The sequence below is a fragment of the Zonotrichia albicollis genome, chromosome 12, assembly GCF_047830755.1.
Source record: "Zonotrichia albicollis isolate bZonAlb1 chromosome 12, bZonAlb1.hap1, whole genome shotgun sequence".
Lineage (NCBI taxonomy): Eukaryota > Metazoa > Chordata > Aves > Passeriformes > Passerellidae > Zonotrichia > Zonotrichia albicollis.
The window spans coordinates 17,181,489-17,197,742 of record NC_133830.1 but is presented as its reverse complement, the minus strand read 5'-3'; the positions used below and the strand labels follow the sequence as shown (position 1 = coordinate 17,197,742).

Below are 16,254 nucleotides of genomic sequence, written 5' to 3'. Positions count from 1 at the left end.
CCTCTCCTCATCAGCTCCTCCCCTTGCCTGCAGCTCTTCGCCACTCTCCTATTTCGGCAAGGGAACCCCCACGTTGGACTGATGGAGTTTCTCCCTCGAGATGTGCTAATTGAGGTGCGGTGGGAGGCACAGAAGGTGAGGAGGTAGATTTGTGCCTCACGAGGTTTGCCAGAGCTTAGCCCAGACAGCAGGAAAGAAAGGCCGGCCCAGCAGCCGGGACAAAGTCTGGCTCCCAGCAACTCTGGAACAGAGGCCCTGGCACAGGAGCCTCCCTCCTCCAGCAGGCGGCTCTGTGGGCTGGGAGCCGGTAGCGGCTCTGGGCCTGTCCTGCAAACTCCCCTCCCTCCCTTCTTTCTCCCCTAGACCGAGAGTACCTGCACCTGGCAGCGACAACGTGCCTCGAGGACAGAGACGCAGGACAGAGAGCTGCCATGTCTAACAGAATTCAGGAGGGCGCTGGTGCCAGGGAGCCAGGTGAGGGCAAAGCAGCCCTCTGACAGCCTGGCCCAGGGCCTCTTGTGGCAGCAGGCAGCGTGGGGATCAGAGCAGAGGCAGGGGGAGGCAGGAGCTGCTCGGCCATGCCGGGGCTGGGAGCCTCCTTCCTGCCCAAGTGGGGCCCAGCTGGGCCAGGGGGCAGCTCCTGGGACAGCCGTGCCCACAATGGCCCCTGCTCTGCAAGGCCTCCAGCCCTGCCCATCAGCCAGGCAGGGACAGAGCAGCCTTGGGGCCGATGCCGCTGCAGGCTCAGAGCCCCACAGAGCTGCTCATGCCCGGTGCCATTGGCTCTGTCCCCTGCAGACTGCATGCTGTGTCGCCGTGCCGAGGCTGAGCCCTGTGCCTCCCCAGGCCCTGGCAACTGCTCCTGTGCTGCTCCAGCACTACCCAGGGCACCCACGGGCCCTTCCCGGGCTCCACGCGGGCCTGATCCAGCTGGGGCTGTGACAGCTCTGCCGCTCTGGGCCCAGCCCTCGGGCAAAGCACCCGCCTGTCCCTGGGCCGGGGGCAGTGCCCAGGCTGGGCTTGGCAGAGCCCATCCGCTCCTGGAGGGCTGGGGGCACTGCTCTGGCCTGGCCTGGCCCGGCCCTGGGGTCCCTTGGCATTCCTGCTTGCCCTTGCATCCACCAGGGATGGGCTGCAGCTCAATGGCCCCGGCCTGGCCGCACACTCAGGCCTGGAGCCTTCCCGTGGCTCCCCAGGGCACCAGAGCCTCAGCCCCAGCTCCCAAACACGGCCTAACAGCCTTTGCTGATATTGATCCCTGTCAGACCTTTGAAAGCATTTTCACAGTAACCTTGTTTGGCAACACTTTCAAGGAACAAACCTGACTCACTTCTAATCAGTAAAAACTTTATTGGTCTGCTTGCACTTCCTATAGGGTATCCTAATGCTTCCTTTGGCGTTCCAGAAAATAATGAAAATCTAACAAATTCTTCAGAGAAGTTCCTGAATCCACTATGAAGAGAAGTCTCTACATTCACTATCCTTACATACACTTAAGTAGCTGCTCCTGTAACACACAAAGATGTAATGGTGTTCCTGACTGGACCACACAACATGATGTTATACACACCGCTACACTACAAAACTTCTCTTCCCACTTCATTACAAATTTGAAGCTCCTCTTGAGGTCATGACTTAATTTTGCATGCACATTCATACCTGCAATCCCTCCCCATGCTCAGCTTTCACCTAGACTTACCAGGGAACAGATGTTCCATACTCACCTCAAGCAGTAATCTACATCTGTCTTCCCAACCCTCTTTATCTTCACTGGCTTCTACTAATCTACAAAATAACTGTGGATCCTCTGCACAAAAGAAACATCCAATTAAAAGCCTTAAACACTTGTGATTGCGCTGCTGCTTCTAACAATCTTAACCACCACAGCACTAAAATCAGAAATCAATTCTTCACATCCTTCCTGTTCTCCTGCCCCCACCACACCTTGGCTCCAGCAGAAATGTTCCCTACTGCAGCCTGCTGTGCTAAGAACAATCAAAGGCAGCAGCACTTTTCCTCACCATGCTGCAATCTGAATTGCACTGAAATTGCTGCTGTTGCATTAGAAGCTCAGCACCAGCACGCCACCTCTTCCCCCAGAACTGAGGCCTGCTGAGGCCTGAGCTCCCCATTTCAACACACCCTGTCAATCAGGCTGCCTGGAAGATTGCAAGCCGGGAACTGTGTGAACACAGCAGTGCATTGCAGCAGAGTTATGGAATCAATCTCATGGAAGGCACATCCTTTAAGCTTAAGACTCTATTCTACAAAATCTAACCAGCAATTGTTTTGGTGGCCTGTGCAGGTTTTGGGGACTGTGCATGTTTCCTTTGGATGTTGTTTTCTTTGTTTCTAAATACAAAATTCACTGGATTCAGAAGAGAAAGCCCCAGATTCATTAGGACAAAGAACCACAGGGACATATGTGGCTGACAAGAACACTCAACATTCCTAATGGTAACTGCAGAAAGAGAGGAAAAAGACAAAGATGATTTAAATACCTGAAAGGATCCAAAATGTCTACGTAACCTGTCAAGTGACTATGTTTTTGGTAAACTCTAAAATTCCAGATTCCTATTCGGTAATTGTCTGAAAGAAAAGAAAGCCAGAAGTTTTGGCCTTTGTTTTGCCAGGACTTTCTCACGGGATTCTGCCACAACTTGGATCACAAGTGAGGGTGGCAAATTTTGACTAGAAAACTTTGACAGCTAGGCAGCATTTTTTCCTCCTCACTGAATTACAGGAAGGGTTTAAAAGGAAAAAAAATATAAAAGAGGGTAAAGAAATTCTCTCATACCTCTTAGGCGTTCATCATCTTTGGAGAAGAAAAAAAAAACTCTAGCACTTTCTGTGCGGGGTAAAGAAAGAAACCTAGAAAAGGACAAAGGGATTTGAGCATCCCAAATTGTACTATCAAATTCCATGAACACAAGTTAATCCTGTAGTGCTTCAGAGAAATGGCGTACATTGAAAAGCTTTATTCCCTAGGAACCGAATGGAGCTTTTTATTTTAGAAAACCCTCTTTTAAAAGAGAAAACTGACTGTGTCTTGGGCTTTTGGCCAAACTCAGTTTGGAGTTGGTCAAACCAAAATGACCCAGTTAATTTCTTGTGCTCTACTCTTTCTTTCCATATTCACATTCACATCCAATGGGCTGCTGGGAGTTTTGACTCTGTGCAGCACCAACGGTTTTCCAAGATGACTTTCATTGCTCAGAGGTGTGCAATGTCACTTTCCCATTCCCTGAGTGCTGCTATTAATATTCCCACAGCATCCAACTACTACAGCCAAGTAGACAACAAAGAGAAATGCAACTTGCACTTCTTGGTCCTGTTCGATTTCTGTCATCTCAGGCTCATCGTCACCCTCAGAACTGCTGTCCTGGAAACGTGGGTCCTCTTGCCATGTGGCTTTTACCGGCTTTATTGTCCCAAGCGCGTGAGGCTCTGCAATGACAGCACCAATAGAGAAAAAAAGCCAAAACCAGATTATTCCTCTACTCGTCAGGAAAAATTCCTCCTTTCACGTGAAATACTTACAGTGGAGAAGAGAGATTTAGGAAGGACAGAATCTGACCCTGCCAGACTTTCTAAGCTACATCTCGGCTCCAGTATTTTCCACTTTGTTCCAGGGATCCCTTATGTATTCTTAAACATTTCTCATTGCATTCAGAAGACACTGAATGCCTTCTCAGTTCAGCACAAGTCTGGGGGGCTCGTTCTTTTGTGCTGTTGCGTTGGGTTTTTTTAATATTTGGGATAACTTCACGGGGTTTCTTTTCTCTCCTACATGACTTGGACTCGAGTTAATGTTGTTTCATCTCCATTTCAGACGGCCTCATTTTATCTAAGGTTAGGACACCCCAATGGTCATGTGTCATTCCATTTCCTTTTTCTAAAGGTCCAAGAGTAGAATTCAGTAACAAACAGAATGTTCATGGATCTTGGGGCCAGCTCTCGGACTTTGCTCCTCCCTCTACATTAACGCACATTTCCTTAAAAGCCTTGTGAGGTCCTATGAAACTTGATATGACTGGTGTGTCACCTTTTTCCCTGTTTGAGGAATTCAGGGCATGAGAACAAGCTTTTTCACCCCTCAGCAAAAACCCCAATGCCTTCTCAAAGCATGCCTTTCAGAATTCCTGAGATGCAAGCATGAGGCACCTCTCAATAATCTACCACAACCCTGGCAAGCAGAACTGAAGATCAAAATGCTTCTGCCTAATTACTGACTTCTGTTGCTGAAAATCCCCTGCATCCTGACCTTCTTTACACCATATTGCCCTACAGTGCCTGCCAGGAGCTCTTCCTTAGCAATGGCACTGTTAGAAGGGTTCTGCTGTTACCTTCTTTGATGCCCAACGCCGCTGTGCCTCCAAAGAAGGAAAACTTGAAAGAAGTCGTCTCCTGAGCTGCGTCGTCCTCAGGCAAAGGTCCCAAATGGTCATCTGGGGCAGAGTCCTGTGCATGCTCTTTGTCCCAGGGTATTTTCTCAGTCTATTCTGGTTTGTTCTTTGAAGGTCTTTCAAAGAACAAACCAGAATAGACGGAGGAAATACCATCTATTCTGGCTTGTTCTTTGAAAGGCCTCTTTCAAATCCGCAGCAATCCTGTAGAAGTTGTCTTCAGACACTTGAGGCAGTGTCTCACTCTCTTTCTTCTTTTTTTGGCTTTACTGAAATGAGATTGTTCAAGGTTAGCAACACAGCACACGTCCTTTTCAGACACAGCTTCCCTAAGAGCCACCTTGCCCTGAATGTCTCCCTAAGCATATCCAAGCCCATTAAGGAGTGGTTCATTATCAAGGGTAAGCAGTGGGGACGCATCTGAGCTTGGAGTGTAAAGGCAGGAACAAGAGTCCTTTTTAATTAGCCACATCCTTAAGTGACTTTTCACTGAATACACCGTTACACAGAAATCAAGGTATTTAGCCCAGACTTCTTCCTGCCAGTAGAAACATCAAGAGCTAATAGGGTTTGCTCACAGAGCTGCACATCTCAGGGTCCCTGCACTGACCACTCTCACCTTCACTTCCGGCACGGAACACACGGCCTAGAAAGAAAAGATGACGCCGCTACGCGCTGCTGTTGGAGGTCCCAGTTGAGGTCCGACGTCGCTGGTGGGAGCGGCTGCTCCTGCGGGATGTCCCCGACCACGTCCCTCTACGCCTGGGCCTCTCAGCACTCGCTGCTGTCCTCCTGCTCCTGTCCTGGCGACTCCGGGACCGCAGAGTCTGAGTCGAGGCCCGGCGCTGCTGGCGGGAGCGGCTGCGTCTGGGGGGCGTCCCCGATGATGTCTCCCTTCGCCTGGGCCTCTCAGCCCTAGGCCTTGTCCTGCTGCTGCAGCCACGGCGACTCCTGGAGCGGACAGGTGGACTCTGGGCCCGGCCTTGCTGGCGGGAGCGCCTGCGTCTGGGGGATGGCCCTGGCCATGTGTCCCTTCGCCTGGGCCTCTCAGAGCTTGGCCCTGTCCCACTGCTCCTGTCACAGACACTCCTGGAGCGGACAGGTGGACTCTGGGCCCAGCCTTGCTGGCGGGAGCGCCTGCGTCCGGAGGATGGCCCTGGCCATGTGTCCCTTCGCCTGGGCCGCTCAGTCCTTGGCCCTGTCCCTCTGTTCCTGTCATGGCAACTCCTGGAGCGGACAGGTGGGCTCTGGGCCCAGCCTTGCTGGCAGGAGCGCCTGCGTCTGGAGGATGTCCGTGACGGTGTCTCCCTTTGCTTGGGCCTCTCAGCCCTTGGCCCTGTCCCGCTGCTCCCGTCACGGCGGCTCCTGGACCGGACAGGTGGACTCTGGGCACGACTTTGCCGGCGAGAGGAGCTTTGCCTGCGGCCGGGCCCAGCACGTCTGGAATGGACCCTGTCCTCAGGGTCAGGGGACGTGCTGCGTGTTGCCCTTGATCTGCTGATGCTGCTGGTGTCCAGTGAAGAAGATGGCAGCGCCTGCTGCCATGCTGCGTGGTGGGGCCTGCTGTGGCTGCCCGTCTCTGGAGATGGAGACGGGGAAACCACCACCAACGGCACAGAGCTGTGGGAGCTGGGGCTGATGGCCTCAGATTCTGACCAGCCATGAGCAGATTGTAGTCCTGACTCTCTGGCCGGCCTGGGGCCATTGAGCTCTGTCTCATCCCTGGTGGCTGTAAGGGCAAGCAGGAATGTCAAAGATCGCCCAGGCCCCAGCCAGGCCAGGCCAGAGCAGTGCCCCCAGCCCTCCAGCAGTGGATGCTGCGCTCTGCCTAGCCCGGCCTGGGCACTGCCCCCAGCCCAGGGACACCGGGGACTTTGACTCATACATGTTCCGAGCCCAGCACAGCTGTCGCACTCCCAACTCTGTGTGCTGTTCGTCAGGCCAGAGCAGCGCCTGTGGGTGCCCTCAGCAGCACAGGAGGAGCACAGGAGCAATTGCCAGGGCCTGGGGAGGCAAACAAGCTCATAGCGCTGAGAACAAAGTGTACCAGCACGTGGTTGTCTGGCCAAGCGCTTCTGGTTCTTCCCGCTTACAGCCCTTGCCGAGATACAGGTTCCCTGCAGAGCCCCAGGTGCAGCTTCCCAACTTACCCCTGTTCCTCTGCCTCCTCCCTGCCTCCAGGGTAAAGGCAATCCCTGGCATTGCACTGCCCGTGCCTCACTTCTAGATCTGCGAAGGCATCGTTGTCCTCCCATGCTGGGTCTCTGATGGAGAAAGGAAGAGATGATGAATTTCTGCTGCTCTCCCTCATGGAGGTCCAGGGTGTCCCAGCTGTTTCTCCAGGGCTTTTCCAAGTTGGGGGTGAAGCTGAAGCCCAGACTCATGGGACAGGGCAGGGCCAGGGCTCCTGGGGCAGGACCTGGCACAGCACAGCACTTGCACCCTCCTGCCTGGTAGGTCAGGCAGAAGGACACCAACCTGAAGGGGACTTGGATCCCCAAGATGAGCATTTCAACAGGGAATTCCCCACTGTCTCTGCACAGAGGGCACTGGAAATACAAAGCACCAGCGCGCAAGGCCTGTCCCTGCAGGGCAAACACAGGCAGGGTGAGCGAGGCCCCGCTGCTGCTGCTGAGCACCTGCTGTGCCCCGGCGCTGAGGGGAGGGCTCCTACCTGGATGCAGTCCCTGTGGAACCAGGCCCTTTTGCAAGCTGGGCACACCAGGGTTGTGAAGGTCATTCTGTCCTCCACAGGCTCCAGGCAGATGAGGCAAACGGTGTCCGGCTCAGGAGTCGCCTCCACCTCCTGCTCTGGACGGTGCTCAGGGCAGAAGGACCTGGAGGAAAATGGATGGGGAAAGTGAGAAATGCCGGACCATTCCCCAGGGGTGTCCATAAAGAGAGATGAGGTACCTGAACGGAATAAAGTATACATTGACACAGCCGCCCTCCTTGGCGCAGGGCAGGTGGAACCATCTGTCACACTCCGGCACGCAGCACAAGATGGTTGCCCCGCTCTGGCCGCAGACGCAGCAGCGCTGGAAAGAGCCAAGCAGCCGCATCAGCAGCAGCAGCAGCAGCCTCGAGGCCTCCCCGGGCAGCCGCAGGGCTCCGGGCAGGGCGCAGGACGTGGCCGCTGCCGGCTCCCAGCCCACAGAGCCGCCTGCTGGAGGAGGGAGGCTCCTGTGCCAGGGCCTCTGTTCCAGAGCTCCTGGAGCCAGACTTTGTCCCGGCTGTCGGGCCGGCCTTTCTTTCCTGCTGTCTGGGCTAAGCTCTGGCAAACCTCGCCAGGCACAAATCTCCCTGCTCACCTTCTGTGCTGCCCGCCGCACTGCAATCAGGACATCTCGAGGGAGAAAGCCCATCAGTCCAACGTGGCGGTTCTGATCCCGAAAGAGTAGAGTTGCGAAGAGCTGCAGGCAAGGAGAGGAGCTGATGAGGAGAGGGTGGCAGGAGCTGCCCATTGCAATGGTGGAGGGAGCGCCCGGAGCCACTCACCATGCAGAACCTGTGGGCACAGAGCCCACCCTTGTGCACTTTGTCACCGCACATGTCCGGGTCAGCCTCGGCACGGCGACACAGCATGCAGGCTGCAGGGGACAGAGCCAATGGCACCGGGCATGAGCAGCTCTGTGGGACTCTGAGCCTGCAGCAGCATCGGCCCCAAGGCTGCTCTGTCCCTGCCTGGCTGATGGGCAGGGCTGGAGGCCTTGCAGAGCAGGGGCCATTGTGGGCACGGCTGTCCCAGGAGCTGCCCCCTGGCCCAGCTGGGCCCCACTTGGGCAGGAAGGAGGCTCCCAGCCCCGGCATGGCCGAGCAGCTCCTGCCTCCCCCTGCCTCTGCTCTGATCCCCACGCTGCCAGCTGCCACAAGAGCCCCTGGGCCAGGCTGTCACAGGGCTGCTTTGCCCTCACCTGGCTCCTTGGCTCCAGGGCCCTCCTGCTTGCTCTCAGACATGGCGGCTGTCTGTCCTGCGTCTCTGCCCTGGAGGGACGTTGTCGCTTCGAGGTGCAGGTACTCTCTGTCTGTGGGAGAAAGAAGAGGGGGGGGAGTTTGCAGAACAGGCCCAGAGCCACGAGGCTCTACTCCCTGCTCAGGCCTGCGTGAGCCCTGCTCCCGTCCGCTTTCTCCTCCCGTCGTCGCGTTGAGGAACACTGCAGAGTCCTGGCTGTTCCTCCGCTGATTCTGGGAAGGGAGAGGCAGGTGAGGCTGCAGCACAGGCCCAGAGCCCCGAGGTGTGGGGCCCCTCTGGTCCCTGGGCAGCCACGTCCTCGCCTTACCTTCTCCTCCCGTTGTCAGGTCGCACTGACACTCGGCCTGAGCCCAGCGTCCCCTTTTGTGGCCTTGGTGGCACAGGTCACAATGGCCACTCTGACATCAGAGCCGGTGTACCCAAAATCGGGGCAGCCATGGCCTCAGGTCCCTGGCAACCACTTGTGGCGGCCCCCTCGGGCACTGAGCTTCTGAGATGGCTCCGAGCGTTTGCTCAGGGTGGAAGCAGGGCCGGGACTCCTGCAGCAAGTGCAGGGTCAAATGCCAGGCCCTGGGGCAGCCATCCAGGGTAGCACTGTAGGCAGGGAGGTGCTGTTCAGGCACTGCCACGCCAGGGCTCCGGCCCCGGCCAAGGGAAATCTCTGCTCCTGCCCCTGGCAGGCGGTGGCCCAGAGAGCCGGTGCGGAGTCACCTGCACTGCAGGGATTCAAACCCTGCTCTAGGTGAACTGATGTTTTCCTCAAGACCTGTCTGCAGAAAACTAAGATGAACCTGCTTTGATGCTGCTGCTGATCACCATTGGGTACTGGAGATAAACCTGGACACCACCACAGCTGCCGCCAGACCTCAGTTATCTGTCATCCTATGAACTAACAACTTTCACATTTCATAGAAATGGAAAAATTAGTATTCAGCTTCTGAGAATCGTCATCTTTTATACAGACTCAGTCGAAAGACACAAAATGCATTGAGAATTTTCTGTGAACATTTGACAGGAGAGATTGCAACTGTCCTCCACTCAAGTCAAATACAGGAGGATGCTTTTCCTACATTACATTAACTTTGCCAGTTTGGTCCATGCTTTCCTACTAGAAAATACATTGGAAAAATCTCAGGAAGAGAAGCACAGACAATTCCTGTCAATTTTTCTCTTTCGTGTCTTTGCAAACATGCTCCTGGAAATCCAGATCCATGACTTCTAGAACAATCAGTGGCATCTCTGGGAAGCAGGGCAGGGGCTGACAGGCAGGGACACCCTGCACCTGCCTGATGCTGGGGCAGCAGGAGTTTGTCCATTTTCCTGTCTCCACGGGAGAGCCACCTTGGCTGGGAAAGGATCCCTTCACGGCTCTAGGAGGGAGGCACAGCCAGTGCAATGCCAGGGAGTGCCTTTACCCTGGAGGCAGGGAGGAGGCAGAGGGGGAAGTTGGGAAGCTGCGCCCGGGGCTCTGCAGGGCTCCCGGCCAGGGCTCCAAGCACAAGGAGCCAGAAGAGCTTGGCCGGACAATCCCGAGCTCTGGGCACCCTGTCCTCAGCACCGCGAACCCGTTTGCTTCTCCAAGCCCTGGGCCGGACAATCCCGTGCTGCTCATGCAAGTTACACACAGACACAGAGCTACCTGCTCTGTCTCAACCCTCTTCAGCACTGGACAGCACAACACAGTAACATGTTCTCTTCAGTACATGGTCTAATTATTAATAGTCCTGCAAAGACTCACATTCAAAGCATACACACACAAAAACCCAAACCCTGGTACAGGCCTTGCATCAACACAAAATGCTTGCTGCTCTTCAGAAACACAGGGCAGCACTTTTGGCCAATGCTTTGTCCTATAAGATCTTTCAAAGGATTGCAAAAGTGACTTTGTTTGGCAACTTCTTTAAGGAACACACAGGAGAGGCTTCTGAGTTTTTAAAGATTTATTGGTTTGCTTTCACTTTCCTTTTGGCATCCTTACACTTCACCCGGAATTCCAGAAATACATGAAAATCCAAAATAATATCAGGGGAAGTTTCTGAATTCTTTCATGTTTCTCTCAAAGATTTTCTTGACATACACACAAGCAACTGGTCCTATAACATACAGAGAAGCAGTGGTTTCCCTTACTGGACATTACAAGACAAGGTTATAGATTCCACTTTACTAAAACACTTCTGCTGCCTGGTAATTACAAAGCCTGAAGCTCTTCTAGAGGCTTTTCCCAGTGCAATTTCATTAGGTTCCTCTCTGCTCAACTCTTGAGCCTGTCCAGGTCTCACTGAAGGGCAGCAGAGCCTTGTGGTGCCTCAGGCCCTGCTCCCAGTTCCGTCCCATCAGCAAACGCTGAGGGAGCGCTCCTTCCCTTCTGCCGGGTCCCTGGGGAATAAGGCAAACAAGGCTGGGCCCAGCACGGCCCCTGAGCTCACAGCTACCTGAGTTTGGAGCTCCCCTGTCCACTTCTCTGCCCCACTGTCCCTGAGCTGCCTCAGGGGCCTGTTATGGGAGGCAGGGACAAAGCCTTGCTGAAGTCCCAGCTGACAACAGCCACTGCTCTCCCCTCACAAGCCCAGCCAGTCACTGCAGCACAGGTGCCTATGGAGTGGTCAAGCATGGTTTCCATTCCTGTTATTCCACAGGCTTAGAGATGGCATCCAAGAGGAGCTGTTCTGTCACCTTTCTGGGGGTGGGGCTGAGGCTGATGGGCCTGCAGTTTCCTGGCTCCTTCTTGGTGCCATTTTGCAAGACTGCAGTGATGTTGGCTTTCCTCCACTGCTCATGCCTCTCTCCGTGGCTGTCTCCTTCCCTGACCTGCTGGCAAAGCACCCTGTGACAGAGGCAGGAGCAGAGATTTCTCTTGGCCCCAAAAGGGAATGCTGGGCTCAGGCCGAGTGTCAGTGCAATCTGACAACGGGGCGAGAAGGCGGGAAGGAGCAGAGCTCACACAGGGCTGAGCAGGGACTAGAGCCCTCGTGGCTCTGGTCCTGCTCTGCAAGCTCCCTGGCCTCTACTTTCTCCACAGAGAGAGAGGAACAGCACCACGAAGTGACCAGAAAACCCGGCCATGGAGCGGGGCTGGGGCTGTCAGCCCTCAGGGAAACCGGCCATGGAGCGGGGCCGGGGCCGTGACACCTCAGGGAAACCGGCCATGGAGCGAGGCTGGGGCCGTGACACCTCAGGGAAACCGGCCATGGAGCGGGGCTGGGGCCGTGACACCTCAGGGAAACCGGCTATGGAGCGGGGCTGGGGCTGTGACACCTCAGGGAAACCGGCCATGGAGCGGGGCTGGGGCTGTCAGCCCTCAGGGAAACCGGCCATGGAGCGGGGCCGGGGCTGTGACACCTCAGGGAAACCGGCCATGGAGCGGGGCTGGGGCTGTCAGCCCTCAGGGAAACCGGCCATGGAGCAGGACTGGGGCTGTGACACTTAAGGGAAGTCACCATGGCAGCCACCTCCCGAGGTTTTGAAGTAATTGTTTCTTGGTTTAATGCCCTTCCAAGATCAATCTAGCATCTTTGCATATGAGCAGAACATACAAGGGTATTTAAAATTGATTCTGATCCAATCATCAAAGACAATGGATGTTACCTCTAAACTTACCTTTTCATGATTGTCAAACAATATGGAACTTTTCTTATGTCTGTGACTTGAAATATCCAGAATGCACAATTCATTCTCAAGACAGGAAAAAAGAAAACAATGAAAATAGGATATAGGCAATCTTCAAAAGGCACAGAGAAGAAAATAAACATTAGAAAACCTTAGAAAAATTAGGTTTTCTTCTTCATCTTCTCAGTACATGCTGTTTGAACATTTGTTGTCTTAATGTCCCTCTCAAAACAAGGCATGTTACAGCTTTATTGTCTCAGTGCTGTATTTCCCCAATCGCTGACTTGCCACTTAAGCTCTGCTTTGTTGGAAATATACAACAAGGGACTCTCTATGGAAGAGAGTTGCACAAGCCTCTGGATTCCTGACCGTTCACCTCTGCCAATGCTCACAGTATTCTCCCAACACACTTGAGCTTCCTGTCTTTCAGAGAGAGAAAGATTCAGCTGAAGTCAAGCAAACAGGGCAGGGCAGATGGAAACCTTCCCTTGAGATGCTTTTGGGAAGGCCTGCAAGGACCCTGCATTCCCTTGGAACAGAGGTGGTCACCATGCATGGTGTTGCCTGACTTGCCCTAGGTGCCCCTCGATTGCAGGAGGACTTTTGCCCACTTCATCACTTGTCTGTCCCTCCAGTTCCAGGGCCTCAATCCTGCCCTGTAAGGCACTAAACCTGTTAGCCAGCTGTGAGTTTTCAGAATAAGGCACTGACCGTGGCTCTAACTAGTTTTTTTAGTCAGGTTTACAATATATTTTGAGAAGAAGAAGGAGAAGAGAAGGTGTGAAAAATGCATATTATATGATTGGCTTTTCGCAAATATTAAAATTAATACTATATGTGTTATGTTGGAAAGTTATGTTGTATTAATCCTTTTTTGTAGTGCTATCCTCATCTTTTAAAGTAGTGTGGTGAATATAGTTGTAGGCTACAGAAACTCTGTGCTGTAAGATACTTTTTCTAAATAGTTCATGGAAAGATAACAGTAACAAGACACCAAAACGCCTCAGGAAGAACCAGACTTTGAGGGACCAAGACAATTGATTTACAAGATGAAAAGGGGGTTGACAAGAACAAGAAAACACCCATTGTTTGAAAACAATTTTGGCATCATGGATGAGATATATGAATATGCAACGGGCTATTACTTTGAAGGGTTAATCCTGTGTTAGCAAAGTGTCTTCTGAGGCAGAGCAGAGCACCCAGACATCTGTAATTCTTTGCTTTCTTTATTGTCCTTTATTGTCCTACCTCTAATTGTCCAAATTATTTTTTCTCTAATTTTTATTCTTATTTTTATAACTAATTTATTACTATTAAACTTTTAAAATTTTAGAACAAGTCAAATTCTCCATCATTTGTGTCCACTATCAGTGGGCATCCTTCTTCCCAAGCTTTGTCAACTTCCCTCTGGGTTTGAGATCAGTGAAACGTGCCCAGCCTTGAGTCTTGGAAGACAATTCTAGCAACCAGTACTATGCTTTTCTAACACCTGGCCATCACTTCGAGCTTGCAGGCTTCTATGTGTGTCACAGGTTAAACGTCTCTTCCTGTTGATCAGGCTTGGAAGGGTGTAAAGCCCAGGCCCGACAGGATATGTTTTCTTCAGGAAATGGGACGTAGGGCCCAGTTTGCAACGGGCCCAGGCCCGCGCCTTCCAGAGCGCCAGAAGGTTGGCGGCGCCATTGCAGGGCTCAGGGCGCCGCCTTGTGGGCGAGAGCCGCCATGACAGCGCGGGCGGCGCGCGGCGGCGCCGGAGGGCGGGAAGGGGCGGGCGGGTGTGAGGGGCGGGGCGGTTGGTGCCCAGAGCCGAGCCCGCGCTGTTCCTGGGCGCATTCCCGGCTCGGTGTTGGGAGCGTGCAGCTGCTTGCTGCTCGGGCTCTGGGAGAAGCGTGCGGCCGCAGCGGGGTCCCAGCCCACAGAGCTGCCTGCTGGCCGAGGCTGCAGTGCCAGAGCTGCCGTGCCAGAGCTGCCGTGCGCCGTGGCACTGCCAGAGTCCCTGGCAGAGCCGGGCTGGCACAGCCAGCTCCTGAGAGAAGCCCTGCAATGGCAGAGCCGGGCTGGCAGTGCCGACACCTGAGGGAAGCCCTGCAATGGCAGAGCCGGGCTGGAGTTCCGACAGCTGAGGGGAGCCCTGCCATGGCAGAGCCGGGCTGGCAGTTCCGACAGCTGAGGGGAGCCCTGCCATGGCGGAGCCGGGCTGGCAGTGCCGACAGCTGAGGGAAGCCCTGCTATGGCAGAGCCGGGCTGGCAGTGCCGACAGCTGAGGGGAGCCCTGCCATGGCAGAGCCGGGCTGGAGTTCCGACAGCTGAGGGAAGCCCTGCTATGGCAGAGCCGGGCTGGAGTTCCGACAGCTGAGGGAAGCCCTGCCATGGCAGAGCCGGGCTGGGAGTTCCGACACCTGAGGGAAGCCCTGCCATGGCAGAGCCGGGCTGGCAGTGCCGACAGCTGAGGGAAGCCCGGCCATGGCGGAGCCGGGCTGGCAGTGCCGACAGCTGAGGGAAGCCCTGCCATGGCAGAGCCGGGGTGGCAGTGCCGACAGCTGAGGGAAGCCCTGCCATGACAGAGCCGGGCTGGCAGTGCCGACAGCTGAGGGGAGCCCGGCCATGACAGAGCCGGGCTGGCAGTTCCGACAGCTGAGGGAAGCCCTGCCATGGCAGCGCCGGGTCCGCTCCTGCCCCGGGGCCGCCCGAAGGAGCGATCTCTGGGACCTGCCGGCAGACAGGCTCTGCTTGGCCCTCTTCAGTAAATCGACAGAGTTGCACCACAGATAGCAAAATATTAAAACATCTGATTTAAAACACCAGAGGGAAACCATAGAATTGAAAAGAAAATGAAGCTGTACCAAAATACTCAGGGCATGAATGGGAAAACTGAAAAGAAACAGAATCTAATTATTTATATAATCTCAAGTCTATCAAGAGAAACATGAGGGTGAAAAAACCTTCTAAAAGTTTTGACAATAGAATGGTTCAGCTGTGTAGTTTTGCTAGTACATTAAAGACTTAAAAAGCAGTCAGGTATTCCTTTGTCCAGTGCTATGAATTTATTCACAGGATTTGTTACAGTTGTCCCTCAAATACCCCTCATAAAGAGAGTTGAGTGCTTAGATTCCTTAGAAGCCATCAGTTAGTAAATGTAGTGTTGTGGTTTTTAGTAGTTTTGTAGTAAGTTGTTAGTAAAAGAAGTCATCGTTTTGCCAATGGATGCTGATCCCTGATGCGTTCGTGCTGGTTCCATGGAAAGGCGAATTTTTAGGAATGGGCTGTTGGAAAACTGGTGTTTTCTGCTGGTAGTAGGTACAAACACATTTCTTTTTGAGGTAGAGACTGAAGCAATTTTAGATGCCTGCTCCTTCTTCTCCGCCTATGTTTAAAGGAGATCCATGCAGGTTAAAACATGAACCAAACCTCGAGGCTCTGGGCCTCTGCTGCAGCCTCACCTGCCTCTCCCCACAATCAGCAGAGGAACAGCCAGAGGACACTGCAGTGTTCCTCAGCGCAATGATGGGAGCAGAAGGCAGGCAGGAGCAGGGCTCACATAGACAGAGAGGATCAGCACCTCAAAGTGACCACATCATTCAAGGGACAGGGACTCGGGACAGACAGCTGCCCTGTGAGACAGCAAGCAGGAGGGCCCTGGTGCCAGGGAGCCAGGTGAGGGCAAAGCAGCCCTGTGACAGCCTGGCCCAGGGGCTCTTGTGGCAGCAGGCAGCGTGGGGATCAGAGCAGAGGCAGGGGGAGGCAGGAGCTGCTCGGCCATGCCGGGGCTGGGAGCCTCCTTCCTGCCCAAGTGGGGCCCAGCTGGGCCAGGGGGCAGCTCCTGGGACAGCCGTGCCCACAATGGCCCCTGCTCTGCAAGGCCTCCAGCCCTGCCCATCAGCCAGGCAGGGCCAGAGCAGCCTTGGGGCCGATGCTGCTGCAGGCTCAGAGCCCCACAGAGCTGCTCGTGCCTGGTGCCATTGGCTCTGTCCCCTGCAGCCTGCATGCTGTGTCGCCATGCCGAGGCTGACCCGGACATGTGCGGTGACAAAGTGCACAAGGGTGGGCTCTGTGCCCACAGGTTCTGCATGGTGAGTGGCTCCAGGTGCTCCCTCCACCATTGCAATGGGCAGCTCCTGCCGCCCTCTCCTCATCAGCTCCTCCCCTTGCCTGCAGCTCTTCGCCACTCTCCTATTTCGGCAAGGGAACCCCCACGTTGGACTGATGGAGTTTCTCCCTCGAGATGTGCTAATTGAGGTGCGGTGGGAGGCACAGAAGGTGAGGAGGTAG

General features: G+C 54.4%; 1 protein-coding gene and 1 long non-coding RNA gene across 2 annotated transcripts; both read right to left on the bottom strand.

Moving 5' to 3' along the window:
- Positions 1–1,481: 1,481 nt before the first annotated feature.
- On the bottom strand, positions 1,482–5,653 carry LOC141730684 (uncharacterized). Its single transcript, XR_012582302.1, has 3 exons — positions 5,026–5,653; positions 4,347–4,675; positions 1,482–3,447 (listed from the first exon to the last, which is right to left on the bottom strand). It is a non-coding gene; the product is annotated as an uncharacterized LOC141730684 (long non-coding RNA).
- A 521-nt stretch (positions 5,654–6,174) lies between these two features.
- Positions 6,175–16,003, bottom strand: LOC141730691 (E3 ubiquitin-protein ligase PHF7-like). The gene is given in 7 exon segments (XM_074550232.1): positions 6,175–6,670; positions 6,885–7,065; positions 7,068–7,243; positions 7,320–7,819; positions 7,905–7,996; positions 8,321–8,431; positions 15,922–16,003. Coding segments are annotated over 7 exon segments (1,260 nt in total). The 3' UTR covers positions 6,175–6,552.
- Between the last annotated feature and the right edge of the window lie 251 nt (positions 16,004–16,254).